Source organism: Anas acuta, chromosome 1 (assembly GCF_963932015.1).
Source record: "Anas acuta chromosome 1, bAnaAcu1.1, whole genome shotgun sequence".
In the NCBI taxonomy this organism is placed as follows: Eukaryota; Metazoa; Chordata; class Aves; order Anseriformes; family Anatidae; genus Anas; species Anas acuta.
Genome location: NC_088979.1, coordinates 160,863,888 through 160,879,623, shown reverse-complemented (window position 1 = coordinate 160,879,623; position 15,736 = coordinate 160,863,888). Strand labels below are relative to the sequence as shown.

Here is a 15,736-nt window from a genome sequence, read left to right as displayed (position 1 = left end):
GGCAGCGCGGGGCCCTGCGGCCGCCGGTGGGGTGGCGGCGGCGGCGGTGCCGTAGGGATGCCGGTAAAAGCTTCCTTCCCCTCCAGGCAGCTCTCCCGGAGCCTTTTTCTCTTTGCAGCCGCCAGCTCATCCCGAGCGAGTTGTTGGCTCTGCGGTCCGGGTCATGGGGTTGTCATGTGGCTCGTCCGCACGCTTCTTACGCTGGGTTTTTCTTGCAGCTTCCTCGCAGCCGTGTTCCGGAGGCAAATCAGGGGGTCCCGTGATTAAACTGTATTGATTTCACAGCGTTTCGGTGTGGAACGGGAGGGAGCGGATTCAGGGACAGGAGTTGGTACAGGGAGGAGAGAATTCATTCATCCTTTGAAGTGCGTTTTGTCCTTAGGACGCTGAGAAAGTTAAGGCAGAAAAAAAAAATAAGAAAAAACTAAACTAAGAAACTACTTAATCAAAAAAAGAAAAAAATTATAAAGAAGAGATTGACCAAAAGTGCTACTGAAAAGGTGGATGGTACTGTACCCAAAGCAGGGGAAGAACTGAGGATTCCTCTTCTCAGCTCTGCCACCAAGCCATTAGACGGGTTACTTCCAGTTTTCTGGTTTGTAAAATGCTGGTTTAAGCTGAGAATCATCCTTGTAAAGTGCCTTGTGGTTCTGAGCATACTGAATGCTGTGCTGTGGGGGTTGTGCAGACAGGGCCCCTTCCCTTTTGTGAAGTCTGAGGTAAGGGTTTGGTTTGCCATGTTCTGAAGGAGATGCAAGCTAAGTTGAAGTCACCATAACACCAGAAACCAAGATTAAACGGGTGCTTGTTTTGTCTGATCTGACCGTACTATTTGCACATACCAGTTCTTGGAACTGCTGTTTCTTAGTATCGTGCCCATCGCATGACTTTTGGGATCCGAGGAAGATCAGTATCTTCAAGGGCTTAAATACAGAAGCTTACTCCTAAGTGTAGTGCTTAATGCCTGGCTGAAATAACTGGTGTGAAAACTCTGCAAGGTAGCTTCTGTCTAAGGTGACTGGATGGTCTCACTGAGCATGTAAATCTTGAAATATTTTTGAGATGGGTAGGTATGTTTAAAGGCATCGGCCGTATGTTCTTCACTGTGCCTGCTGTAAATGCTGAATGAATGATTTGAAGCGTTGAAGTTATTCCAGTTCACAGCAGCGTAGCTGAGAGTAGAACATAGCAAGGGCTCCTATTGAAACCCTCATCAGAAGTGAATGGTAAAGTCTCATGCCTTAAGTCAGCAGACATCCAACAAGACATGCTGCAGGCATGGGAGTTCTGGACATGCTTCAAGGAGGGAATGGTCCAAACAAGAACATTTGCTGGTGAGAGATCAGACTGAAGTATCAAATGTCTACGTGACTCAGTATTATGTTAATGTATTACATAACGTATTTATCATATAGAATATTTATATTCTGTATTTAATTTTGCGTTGTTGTTGGTTCTTTCCCCTTCAAATTAGGGTATAGGAAGCTCGTGAAACCACACAGTTGTTTCCTCAGAGACGTTGAGATAATGAAGAAAAAGTGGGGAAAAAAAAAACACCAAGGCATGTTAAAACATGAATTTAGCCAGAGCAGAGGGCAGTCAGTTCTGATTTATTTTTTTGTTTGTTTGTTTGATTTTTGTTTTGTTTAGTATCAGGTTTTGTGTAAGTCTAAGAAATATATCCAGGAGCTGGAGCAAACCTTGGGTTCTTTGCTGAAGATGAAAGGTACTGCAAGCTTTTGCCTGGATGTGGTTTTTATTTCTTTGTTAAATAGAGACGGGTGCGTGGCTGCTCCCACTGAGGATTGAACTTCAATGTGACTGTAGCAGTAAGTAAGGGGCAGCACAGTGTCTGCCAACCCACTGAGTACTGCACCTCAGAGGTCCCCAGTCATTCCAGGGCCAGGCGGAGGAAGGCAACAAAGGATGCCTGCTGTCCCACAGCAGCAGGCACTCGGGGCAGGGGCTGTCCGATCACCCCGTCACCTCCTGCCCGGCCAGCCTGGGGCTGGCGTGGGTCCCCAGGCTGTGTGCAGGGGCTGCAGGAGCTGCAGGAACATGTGTGCTCCCAGCCACAGCACAGCGGGAGTCTCCAAAATACGGTCGGATAGAAAAAGCACGTTGCTATTCATGCAACTTGCACCTCCAGTTGTTTGCATCAATTGCAAGTCACAGAGCAAACTCTGAACCTGCATCCTCAGGTAACCTGTAAAAGTCACAGGAAGGAGGAGTAGTTTGCCAGAGCAGATCTGAAGGCATCACAAGCAGTGGGGCTGGTTGAGGAGGGTTCTGGGGTAAACTTCCCCTTTGATTTACTTGCATATATGTACAGTTCATACTGTCGCTGAATCACAGAGTTGGTTGTCAGGAGTTTTTATGTGCCATTTGCTCATTACATGGCAATCGTGTAACTGAATTGACTGGTACTTGCCTGGGTGTTTGATTTGCTAATTGCTTTCACCATCAGTTCTGTCATGTCAATGTCACGAAGACAGCATTAGATTCTGAGTTCCTCAATGCTCAGAAACTCCCAGTAATGCCAGTTACGTTGTAGGAGAGGCAGGGGGGTCTCATTTCACAGCACTTTTGCCTAATGAAGAGCTCTGGCTCATGAAGGACCAGTTGTCAGAATTACTCTGCTTGATTGGGATTGAGGATGAGAGGGAAGCCGAACGCTCCACTGATATGACAGTTACTTTTCTGCTGACAACAGAGTCCTTCAGTCTGGAGGAGGGGAACCCGTCCAGCCTGGGTGAAGTCAAGGAGGAATATGTCAAGGGGTACTTCAACAATCACAGGTAAGGGCTTATACCAATCAAGGAAACAGGATAATACTTGGCATTTGCTTCCATTCCAGCATCTCTGAGCCTTTCTGTCGTTGTTACTGAATTTCTAAGCAGAGGCCTTTCGTCATGAGGAAAAGATGAAGAGATTTCACATGGACCCCTGTAGTCCCACGTGGTGCATGAGCACTCTGTGCATCTTGTTGGTCTCGTTTCCAATCAGTGCTTGTATTTCCTTCCCCTCCTGCACAGCTTGTCTCCACCACAGGCCTCATTTGCTTGCAAAGCTAAAGGAGGAGGGAAAACCTGCTTAGGAAGAATGGCCCTGGACTCTGGAGTGACCATGGCGAGGCTGTTATTAATCCAGTTAAGAAGTTGTTTGTGGCTTTTTTTTCCCTGTGTGTTCTTTTCAGCACTGCATCACCCTCAGGAGCTGTGAGTGAGAGTGACTCCACCATCTGGTATCTGATACAAGAATGTGAAAAGCAAACAATGGAAGAGGATGAGAAGCCAGTATTCAGCCAGTACCCAGGTGCTTCATCCCCAGATCTGGTGGAATTTGAACGGTAGGTGCACCCCAACTCGCCTTCAGTTTTTCCATTTGTACACACGCTGCATCCAGTCACTGCTGTACGTGAAACCCTGCTGGAGTCTGCATCTGCCTTGCAGAGGCCTTGTGCCAGCAATTTTGGCCCTGTTGGCAGTGAAGCTTGAGCACCTCCCAGTTCCCTTGCCCATGGCTGCCACGTGAATGGACTCCGGGCATCCTGTCAGCCCCCTCTCTCCCAGCCTTGGAAAATCCAAGCAGATTTTTTCCACCGGTTCTCAAGAAAGAGTGAAAAAAAATGTTCAAGTGTGTCAGTGCTCTTCTAGAGCTTCACCACTATAAATTTACGTGGTTTCTTTATTTTTTATTTCTTTGAACTGGGGCTTTTTATAAATTTGTCTTGGATTATTCATCAAAATGAGGCTGCAGCTCTGCCAGCAGATGGCACCAGCCTACCGCTACTGTGCCCTCTTTTGCTCCTGCGAGAGCCGGAGGTGGCTGTAGTGAGGTATCATTTACAAGACCTTGAAATGTGCTGAATCAAGTTTTTCTGGGGAAGGAAGCCCTACTTCATCAAAGGCTGCGCAACGGAGCCATAAACACTTGTCTTTCCCCTTCTTCACTGACAGTATAGACAGGGCCTTTATAGGGCTCTGTGGGCTCCTGGCACTTGCCTTGCAGTTTTATTGCAGGCTGCACTTGGTTCACAGCTAATTCTTCTCACAAAATGATCAATGACAACGTGCATAAAATAGTAGGGAGTCTTCAGCAAACAAAACAGCTTCTTGGTGATAGTCTGGTCCAGTTATTTGGGCAGCACCTGGAAGGCATTGAGCTTCTACAGAGCGTTTCCTTTTAGCCACGTCCTGCAGCTGCAGGCAGGAGGACTAGGCGCTGCTCCGTCCTGTGCAGAGTGTGGTTGTGTCCTTCCAGCTGGGAAGGAAGTTGTTGAGTCATGGTTTGTCCAAGGTTAATTTCTTTAGCAAGCAGTCTGATGGTGTTTCATGCTTTGTTTGAGAAACTCCAGAGCCTTCGTTTGGAGCTGTTTGAGAAACTGCACAGAATTCTTGGTGAGGGCAGCAGCTGACATGAGACTGCTTATTCCCCCTACGGTATTTGCCATAAAAATGTTGGAAAATACTTCACAGTGTGGAAATTGGAGGTTAAACATGTTTGTTTGGGGGATTGCTTTATATTTTCAATATCGGTTTGCTAAAACAAGTATTTACAACAACCAAGAGACAGCTCTTTGGAGTTAATTTCTTGTGCAGTAGTTGAGTTAGTCAGGAAATGTGCCTGACTGGGACAACTTCCAGGGAATCATCCTGAGCCCAGTAAAACTTAGTAACAGTGACTGCTGTTTATAGAACTCTTGCTTTTTGCTCCTTTGAACTTGTTGGTTTCATCCGAGAAGCTCTAATCATCTAATAAACATAAAATAACTTTTAGTGCTGCTTTCTAAAGTAGGTGTCATTACCCCTGGTTCAGTGTGCCACATGATGCTAACAAGAAGCAGGCTCTTCCTGTGTTTTGGTCACCAGATTGAAATTACAACATTAACGTTCAATTGGCAATTTTATGATAGACATCACAGAAGTCAGTCTCAGGAATGCAATTCCTCAGATGTAAAGTGGAGGAAACTGAGCGCCCATGCCCTTTCAAGTCAGACCTTCCAGGCCAAGTTAGTCTCTTTCTGTCTGCATGTGTCATACCTAATGCATCAGGGTATGACCTCAGCCAAGAGTTAAGAGTACTGCAATGCCAGTAAAAGTATAAAAAGTGACTTGCAGTGCTAGAGCCTCAGGATACAAAGGCAAGTATGCAAAATTTATGAAATGCCAGAATGAGGTTAGCCTATGCAACAAGTACAGCCCGTAGCAGTCTGGAGCTTCTGTTCTGAGGCAATCCTGCTGAGGCTCTGGCTGGAGCCTGCTTTTTGCAGATGAAATCTTGGCAGAACGGAGTTGCTAAAATCTTCTGGCAGTGTTGGGCAACGTTCAATAATTGTATGAAGTCTCAGAGGGAGAAGTCAGTGAAGTAGTTTCAGATCACAGCTACTCCCTGCTCTCCTGATGGTTGTGATGGCATGACAGGATCTTTCTGGGTAACAGCTACAACAGTCCGGTCGGTTCAGCATGGCAACTTTATTAGACAAGTCCATTAAGGTGTCAATTCAACTGTTTAACAACAGACCTTGCACAGTAGTTACTGATCTGCAAAGTCAAAGTTTAACATTACCTCAGATTAGTAATTAATTATATCCTTGGCTTACCTCCCAAGTAGCAAGCAGTGACTCAGTCCCAGGGAAGATTCCTTAGCTGGCATCCTGAGCTAAAGGGGGATCACCACCTCTGCTCTGAGACCAGCTGGCTCAGGCAGGAGTGCTCAGAAGGGCTCAGTTTGTCAGCATGGTTTCTGTTATCATCTGTGGTCCGCTGTTTCACAACAGTTTGTTTCACTTTTAGATCTTCTAAAACTTGACACGAGGAACTGCATCTTGTGCAAGGGTGAAGGTCGTTTCCACCACATATGTTGCAACAGCTCAGCATTGACTGTAGCCGAGGTTGCAACTGAGTCAAGCCTTCAGTGTTCTGCTGGCACTGGATGTCTTGTCCCTCCACACTGATTTACAGCAGATGGCTGCCTGATAGCTTGGTGTTGAGATGCTCCTTTTCTTTTCCTTACAGGTACCTGTATGTTTATAAGCACACAGTAGACCTGCTGATAGAGCATGGAGTTGTTTGCACTAAGGAGGCACCTCTGCCTGTGATCTCCATGGCTATTTCACACCTCTGGCAAGAACTTTCTGAAGACAGGAGAGACAGCGTCTTGCAGTACTGTAGCCAGAGAGATTTCCTCCTGGATCCAAAGGCTGCTTGCCAGGAACCTGCGTGCACTGATGGTGACATGAGGGACAGTCAAGGTAACAGTGATGAAGCCAGTGGTTCCTCAGTCTCCACACCGGAGGAAGTAAGTGCTCAGTAACACACATCCTCTGCTTCTGAAACCCAAGCCAAGTTGCTAATTGGCACTGCAGCTTTTAATTGGAGCCATACAGTAGTTGTAATTAAGCTTTCCCAAGACCACTTGAATGCATATGTGGAGACAATAAACAGTCTGAGTAAACGTCTGCATTGAATTCTCTTTTAGTAAGATAAAAAGCAAGCTGTAGGAGTGCTGTGGCAGTAATCCTGCTGGTCTTCACATACCTGTGGAGTTTCTGTGCTAGGTAACAGTTTAAAATTTGCTCTAACTTGCCCAGGAGTCAGGAGCAGGAAGGAGGATTATACAGTTGCTGTCTTCTGCAAGTCCTCCAAGGAGGACATGTGAGCTAAATGCAGAAGAAATGCCTGGTTTCCCAAGACTTGCAGTATTCTTGCCTGCTTTTTTTTTTTTTTTTTTTTTTTTTTGTAATCAAAGCACTTGGTAGCCCTGAGAAGGTATTTGTAGACCAGTTTCAATGATACAGGACTAGTGACTGCCCATTCCATGCATTTCTGCAGAGCCAAGAATTCAGCGACTGTGTAGGCCAGGGCATGTGTTTAAGAAAAAAAAAGAGAGAGATCAAATAGCAGCCAACTCTTCCTAAGCCGATCTGTAGCTCTGATTACTTAAGCAACTAGCTGCTCAAAGATGTGTATAATTTTATTAGTTGCAAGGGAAGAACAGAGGTTCACCTTTGGCAGATAAGTACATTGCATTGACGAGCTCTTTTTGAGTCACAGGACACTTAGGCAATTCATATTGCTGACCTACTTAACAAATGTCATGGGGATGTTGCATGTGCAGTACTTTTTGGCACAGAAAGTGTGTGATCTACGTTATGGCAGTGTGAACTAATGAGCTTATTGGTCTGTCACACGGAGAATCCAAACTCCTTTGTAAGCCAGACAGTATACTGGAATTGGATTTGTAGAGAACGGCTGATGCAGCTGAGATCCCCAGCCATAAACAATGCCACAGCCCACAGTCAAGTCTGAAAAGCACTGTTAAAATTCATGTTTTTACTGATGTTTTGGGAGATGTAATGCAGGTCTAATGCTTGGAAGTTGAAGCACAGGCCTAAGGGAACGGACTAACCTTGTGTTCCTAGTCATGAAATATGGTTACTCCTCCTTATTCCTGTCTCCGCAAAACCCTGTAGGTTTACTGTAGCAGTAAACATACCTGTTAAATGGAAGGAAGGAATATCATGCTTTTAAAGACTTAATTATTAAAAATTATGCCCTAGGTAAAGCTGTTTAGTGGCTGGGTATATTGACATTCAAAGTGTTTTCCCTGACAGGTAATGTTTGAAGATGCGTTTGATGTTGCTGCCGGTTTCCTCAACACAAATGAGACTCAGGGAATGTCTAGCCAGAGGTAAATTACAAACCCACCCCTTTTATGAAACAGAATGACTTAATAGCCGACAGTCAATACTCCACAGCAAGTTTTCATGGAATAAGTCAACAAGCCTAACTCTCTTTTTTATGCCTAACTTTTAGTAGATGGCTGAAATAGTAGCATACAGCAATTGTGCTCACAATAGTGCTGTCTGTTAAAGTGTACGAGTTGAATGATTAATAGGCATTACAGCAAAACCAGGAAGCTTTGCTTACTGAGACTGCCCGGTCACTTTGGGATAACCAGGGCACTCTTAGCAACTCTTCCTGGTAAATCCAGGAGTCCTCCTTCTGGATAAATGGATAAACTTTTTTTTTTTTTTTTTTTTTTCCCCTCCACTCTGCATAGCTTTACATCTTTCAAATTACAAGATTTGTAATGTTTTCCTTTTCTCTCTCACTTACCAGGTCTATGAGGACCATAAGACATTCGCTGGATAAGTCAGCTAATCATGAACTGCACTCTCACTTAATGAGACAAAAATAATATATTTTTTTAATAATGTCTCCCTTAACCTTTTTCAAGTACTCTAATTTCATCAGAAGGAGATGATCAAGCTAAAGTGCGGTTGACCTGAGCAGTAACATCAAAGAAACACAAGACCTATTAAATAATAATAGGTCTTTCCTCTGCAGGTCAGATCACAGTTACCTAGGAAAGAACATGTCAGATACGAAACTGCCTTTGATTTTCCCATTAGACCAAAGAAAGAAAAGGGTTTCTTTCCTCAAGAGGAAAATCACATTATGACTCCTCTCTTATGTATTCTTGCTGCTTAGTCTCAGTTTTTTTTTTCTCTTTCTAAGTAGTGTTTTAATCCCCTTTTTGACCCAGTTTTTACTTATTTTTCCATACTTAAAAATGCACACATCTTTAGCATGCATCTTCACTATTTCTCCCCAGTTCCTCTTTGCACTTTCAGGACAGCATGAATGGAAATAACTTTGTTCAGACTGTTGATCAGAATACTCTTGAATACATCATACGGCTTTAACAAAACATGTATCCACTAAATAATGTTGATTAGGTCACAATTGCTGTTTGCTTTTGAAACAAGAAAAGCATTCATTAATACTGCAGTGTATTACCATCATCTTTGCAGTCTTGTTTTAGCCCCAAACTAGATTAGTGTTTCAGTAGACAACATCTATCCTGTTCCCTTCTCTTTCCTATCACCCTATGCCTTTTAATTCCGGACAGAGGTGTGGTAGCAGAACTTTGTAAGATCCCAGGGGGAATATGGAGGTGAGATGCAGAGTGATGATCTGAGCTTGTTACCAAAGCTGCCCATTACCAAACTTGCCAGTGACAGCTAACATGTCATTTCATGACCATGTTTTTATTATGTTCTCTCTCTGACTTTACAAAAGAAGTCAGTGTTGTTCATCTGAACAAGCCTACAAAATAGACTACCAAATAGCCATTGTTGCTCTCTGTTACGACGGCTGTATACTTTTCCCTAAAACAGTTACCACAGCTGTAATGTATCAGTGGATCTCTTTGTTGTGACAGTGGCTTCTTGTACTGCAGTTCTCTGTTCTTCCTCTCATTTGTTAGACAATATCTCCTCGCTACATACACCTCCACTCCTCCCTATCTTTTATATCCATTGTCTTTATTATCAGGTTTGTCTTGAAAACAATTTAAGTCATGTTTAATTTATAAGTAAAATACGGAGGAGGGAAAGTAAGTAGGAGGAGAAAAGAGGGAATGAGACCTTAAACATAACTTTGGGTTCCATTTCTAGTTCAGCATTTGCAAGCTGCACTTCTGAAAATCCAGAGGATGACCACAGACTCTATCTGCAGATCACTGAGTTCCTAAAAAGCCTTTTCTTTGCTAATGCACAGTTTTGCCAGGTAAGCTTTGCCAAAGGGTTCCTTAGAGAAGGAGCAGTGTATTTCTGTCACCATCAGACAGGGATTTGTGTTCTCCATGCTTCAGATCATATCGTTCAGCTCTTTTAAAACAAGAGCTTGGGGTTTATCACTTCAGATGTGTCAGTCCAAAGGTCACTAGGATTGCCTCTGTAAGACACAAGGTTTGAGGTGTCATGCTCAGAATCTTACTAAAAATCCAAATGATGTGAGGATTTTTTATTATTACTGTTTTATTAATTGAACTTGCAGGTTGAAAAGCTGGAGTGATCTCATGTAAGCAGGTAAAGCAGTGCCTGCTCTCTCCATAACTCAAAGCCTCTTGATTCTGAGCTCAATAGGGACCGCCTTGTGCTTTGTCTTGGTGCCAGGTTCCCTACCCTCAGCCCCTATCTGGCAGGCCTTAAGAGCAGGGTAATTATGCTCTTAAAAGAGAACAGCTCTTAAAAGAGAGCAGCTGCTGTGCTGTGCCTTACCCTCAGCCTGCTGTTGCAGGTTCACTGAGCCAGAAGTCTTTGTGTTTGCACTGTTCTTCCTCCTGTTCTTGTCCTCTTGCCAAGGAAGTATCTGAGATCTCGCACGTGGGTAGAGGACCAAAAGGGAGAGATCCCTCAGCAGGAACATGCTTGTTTGGGCTCAGAGTCAGTTGTGCCTCTGTTCAGTGGTCACTGTTCTATCTTACTTTATTTTTTGCTATCATCTAGCTTCCACCTGCTCTTTGTTACATGAGCAGATGTTCCTTTAAAGAAAACAGAATGTTTGTGATGAAGGGTAATTGAGACCCCCCCCCCAAAAAAGCAACCACAAAACAGAAACTAGTATTGCACCACTTTCTAAAATTCTCACATAATGATTTCTGTGTGCCATTTGGTTCCCACTATCTCATGGAGATATTAGCATTAGAGGGGGGTACAGAGCATGGCAGCAGACGCAGCAAAAGCTATTAAACAGGAGCTACCAGAGTAGGACTCTTCAGCAAAAGAAAGACTTGACAGGTAGCATGAGAGAATTTTGATCCTAAATGGATGTGGTACACAGAATGACTGTTCATTGCTCTAAGACCAGAACTAGAAAGCACCCACTGAAATGAAAGCAACGTAGTCCAATCAGTCTATTGGGAGTATACCTGAAAGTCTAGATACAATTCCCAGTTCAGAACCTCCTCACAGCAGTGTGCCAGAATGCAGCAGCATGTATCGTGGAACAGAGCATATTGTATGCTATATTCTTGCATTTCTTGTCTAAACATCCACTCCTGGCCATTGTCAGAGACAAGGTGCTGATCTACACAGCCCTTTGGTCTGTGAATTACTGTGTTCTGCATAAACACAAGGCTCTTCCTGTGTTTATGTAAATGACCATGAACTGAAGATGCTTAGAAAAGAAAGATCAACTGTAGGCAAGATACAGTATTTTTGAGTTACGATTGTCATGCCTTAGTGCTAATTTTGTCCTCCTGCTTGGTGCTGTACTGTTAAATGTGAGCCCAAGCTCATCTCACAGCTCCCAGACTGTGGCATGAGTGGTAGTGAAATACAGCAGATTGGCAGTTGACTGAGAACTGCACATCCAAAAGGAAGTAAAAGACTGTGTGCACTTTTTTTTTTTTCCCCAGGACCTTTTGGTTGTTTGTGATGAGACAATAAAAAGGGAGTTTGAGCAGAAATCACCCAGGCTAGAGAGTACTGATAATATGAAGGTTGCAATCTGTTTTGGTTTAGATAACTGCAGTACAGCACATCTTGAGAATCCTGCCAAGAAGGGGGAAAAAAAAAACAACTGACAAGAGGTTTTTTTTTTGTTTGTTTTGTGAGCAGAAATTCAGCTCTGTCTCTGAGCAAATAGTTGGAGGCAGTTAGGGAAGTGACTGCCGAGTGGGCCCAGGAAACATTTCGGCTAGCTTGAAACAACGACTGGCAGCAGCAGAGTGCTCAGTGTAGGCTACACAGCTTAGCCCAGAAATTGGTTTACACAGGGCTCTGGAGACTCCTGGACTTGTCTGGGTTACGAGACAAGTCATTTGCTTACCTTGTGGGTGTGACTGAGTCCCTGCAGACCGCAGTGCCCATGTCGGTACACCAGCCCAGGAGTTTGGGCAGTGCCGGTGGCATAGGTTATCCCGAGGTAAGTGGAGTCCTGGTGCACTGTGCACACACATGGTAGGTGATTCAGAGGTGGGCAGCAGGTAAGTACTAAGGCAAGGTAACCAATGTGTACTTGACTGAATGTGAAAGGCAGCCTGTGGTCTCCTTCCCTGCCCCCTGCAGAGCTGGTGAGGTGACACATTTTATTGCTGGTCAGTATGTACCAGTTCTGCGTTATGCCATTTGCAGTTAACTATCCAGGTACAAAGTGTTGGGTTGTGTGTGCCTGCTGTTTTGTAGTCGCAGCTCCACTGAGTGCAGCTCCTCTTGAGCTGCTGCCCTGGTGCTCAGGGCTGCCAAGGTCACACACCCCAGTGATGTAAAATGCTTGAGAAAGAATCACACAGGAGGAGGGAGGAAACCAATGGACAAAGAAAGGGAGTGCTCTTAAAAGGACTTTGGCCCCAAAATGACAACAGGAGCGTGGAAGCTACATGGTACAGAAATATTTCTGAGCGTGGGAATAGTTAAACACTCTTGTCAGCTGTCCAGAGCTGTTGTCATGAGACAACATAATAAGAGACGCTAAGCAGTATAGGCGCTAAAAGTTTATTTGGATTGAGGTTCAAAGTTTTTAAAGTATCTAAGTGAAAGTCTGCTTTTTTTCTAAATTGTATTGAGTACCTTTGTATCTTCAGATGCACGCTTTCTTTTAAAATTACAGATTTTAGATGAGTCATTTTGCAAGCAAGAGCGATTTAGTGCTCCTTAAGCTATACATTTTATAAATATCACCTATTTTTAAAAGCAGTCCTTCCCTGACAAGTCTTGCATCAATGCAGAAGGTAGACTGGATTGATTGCAGACACAAATGCTTTCATCTCATAGACTTTGATTTCTCAAGAGCCACTTATGCTCTGTGAGCTGGTCAAGAAGACTATTTCCTTCGATTGCTAAAAGCAGCAAAGCCTGAAGTCAGTAAAAGTTGAGGGCTCGAGGAAGCTCTCGTATCTTCAGAGCCTGTTATGTGACATGCTTGCTACCACAGTCAATAACACGAGTCCAAATGATGTAAGTAGAGGCAGGGTGAAGCCCTGTCGTTTTTAGAGTGAAGTTGGTTGGGAATCTGAGAAGTTCTTTGTCAGGCACCTCAGGCACTTGAGTGACAAGCTGCTGATTCAGAGAGGCACATTAGCTGACACTTGCCAGCTTGACCAACCAGTCACTTGGAAACACAATCAGCTCCTCTGCTTTTTAACCTTACCTGGCTTTGGGGGGGGGGCGTTTCAGGAAGAAGATCTTCAGTTTGATTATGAGACTGTGATGCTGAGGTGCACTGAGACCTTCGATGATGAAGATTTGTAAATAGTATCTCTGTTTGCTAAAGTTTTATCAAGCATTGCTGGATGCACCAGTCATGTGAAGTGGCTGCACCTCTTACAGTAGAGCGCCTTTCCAAGCAGAATGGAGAGACACCGTGTTGAAGTGGTTTGTTGTTGTTAACTTCCCCTTCCCTCAGCAGTGCTTCTTGACATACCAGTTGAGCAATTTATACTTTTAAAAGTTCCAAGTTTAAAACATTCATAAAATCTTAAGGAATATTTTTGTCTGTGGCTTTTTAATGGTTAACCTCACCTCACAACTACACTTCAGGCATGTAATGTTCAGTGACCTTGCCTAGCATAGGCTGTGGAAGAGATGCAAAGAGGACACATCACTGGCAACCTATGTATCTCAGGGTGTGACCTGCAAAACTCACAAAGTGCCTCCCAGCATCATGGCAATGATTACTTTCCTCTACTATTTTTCATCTTGGGCTGGCAATGAAAGAGGAATTTCTTTGCAGAGAGTGAAATGGGGCTCTTCCATCTCTTTATGAGGACAACAGCAGTGGCCACCCACTCCCAAATTGCCCAGAGAGATGCAGGCACAGCAGTAAACTTTGGGTTATTTTTTTCTGTGAAGTGTTTAAAACGCAGAGAGAGTAAAGCCCCCTGACACATCTCAGTCCTTGATGAGTAGTGCTGCTCGCATGGTGCCTTGGAATTAAAAATGCTGTGAAAATAAATAAGATCAGTCACGTCTCTGAGCTGTCAGTAGCAGCTCTCTGCAGGCTCAAAGTGTAGTGGTTATGCTGAGGACATGCTAACAGCCATTACAAACAGAAAGGCTAAAAGTTGGTTTTAAAATTCAGGATAAAGCTGGTATGCTGAGGTATCCATCGCTCTGCAGCAGCCAGGATTTGGGGCTGAATCCAAGAGGGCTGGGCTGCGTCCCAGCACTGCCTCCTGCATATTCTGGGGTGCACACAGCTGTGTTCACCCAGTCATGTGGAGATTGGTGCCAAAGTGCAAGGGGTGATAACTCCTCTGGAACACGTCCCGTCAGTCTGGTTGAGGCTGTGGTAGCATTCCCAGGAGGATGTTTGCTGGGCTATTCTGTGAGGGGAGGCCCTACCTTGCAGATCCTGCTTGGGTTTAAAAGCTCTGAATTCTGCAGAGCATGACCTCGCCTTTCCATCACCTGTCTGGTGTGCTTCATGTGTACAGGTTGTCATTGCCTTGGTGCCTTAGGCAGTGCTGACTCTCCGTCCTCCTCCTCTCCTTCTCATTCCTAAATATCAAGCATATATTGCCCTGTGCAGTCTCAGTTTTGGGGCGCATGCTGGTTAATCTGAGGTCAAATCATTCTTTCCTTTAGGAATGAGGACAAGACACAGATGCACAAGGGTTTACATCATATGTTCTACATATGCTTTCTTATTATTTAGATTGGGGGGAAAAATATGTTAGTTTTTCTCAGGGTTGAATCTACTGTTTTTACAGCTTAAAGCATCTCTTTCAGATTTTAAAGACTCCTGTCTACAGATCCATTTGCCATATGACATTTGGTCGGTTTTGTTACAGGAATGAGCCTTTTTCTATGTCCACCTTAATTACTGCATCACTCGAGGTCAGACTTGGCAAAACTGGCTTGTACATGGAAAGCCATGTGAGTAGCTACTGTTAAAGGATTAACAGCCTTTTTTAGCCCTCAATCCCCAGCCTTTTGAAGGCCAGTCCAGGACGGTAGTTAAACAGCTGGAATATTTCATTTTCATTTGACTTTCAGCCTGTTTCGTAACAGGGGAGACAATTTGAAGTAGTCACCATACTATGCAGATGCATTCCCTTGATCATCACACGGGAGAGCTGCTGGTGCTTCACCTAGAGGATTTTAGGTTGAGATGGGCTGAACATGAATGTGAAACAACAGGTGTGTTGGGGTAGTGTGAAACTAGGAAATAACTATTCCAAATGGTAGCAAGCTGTGTGGGAGGTGTTTATGATGTGAAGGAGAGTATGATGAGCACCTTACTGCAGTACATCCTGTGACATGACCATGTTAGCATGTTATTGCTACCTGTGTGCTAGCACCACTTCCTTCAGTGCTCGCTGGTTGGTCTTGAGGAAACTTTTTATGAAAAATCGGGAAAAAGCTAGCAGGCTACTGGGGAAGGAGGGGAGAAGTTTGAGGCAGGAGGGCAGCTGGAACACAGGAGTGGCAAACATAAAAGCAGCCATGGGAGTGAGGCCACTGCAGAGGTTCTGTACAGCTCTGCTGTAGCATGGCAGCTCCTACACATTACAACACAGTGGCTATAACATAGAGCAGACCTACTGCCTGGCTACGTTGTTAGGTGTGGAAACGAGCCTCTAATTAGCTGTTCTAGAGCCAGTGCAATTAGGTACAAGCCAGTGCTCATCACCAGCTCTTCAGCCAGAACAGCAGGAGCGTCTGCCTGGGCTTGGCAATTAGCTGTGCACACCTCTGCGAAGCTGCAGGCAGGGTGACAAGCTGGGTGACCCCACACCTGCCTGAACCAAGCTCGTCGCGCTGCACTTGGGACTCATCAGGTGCAAAGGGTAATAGAGGTGGCAGGTAGCTCGCTGTTCCCCAGACAATCCAGAACAGCCTTCAGGTGTTCAGCTCTACACTTGAGGATCCTCTGATCTCCATTTATTTTCATTAAGGAGCAAATAAACAGAAGCTGTGTCACTGCACTGCAGAGCCAAAGCT

At 44.5% G+C, this 15,736-nt stretch overlaps 1 protein-coding gene across 1 annotated transcript; it reads left to right on the top strand.

Annotated features, from left to right (window-relative positions):
• The first annotated feature begins 57 nt into the window (after positions 1–57).
• Positions 58–15,513, top strand: STRA8 (stimulated by retinoic acid 8). Its single transcript, XM_068660054.1, has 8 exons — positions 58–63; positions 1,651–1,726; positions 2,714–2,798; positions 3,197–3,349; positions 6,018–6,300; positions 7,616–7,692; positions 9,464–9,575; positions 12,968–15,513. Exons 1-8 carry the CDS (start codon positions 58–60, stop codon positions 13,040–13,042), a joined length of 867 nt encoding a protein of 288 aa, XP_068516155.1. The 3' UTR covers positions 13,043–15,513.
• Positions 15,514–15,736: the final 223 nt, after the last annotated feature.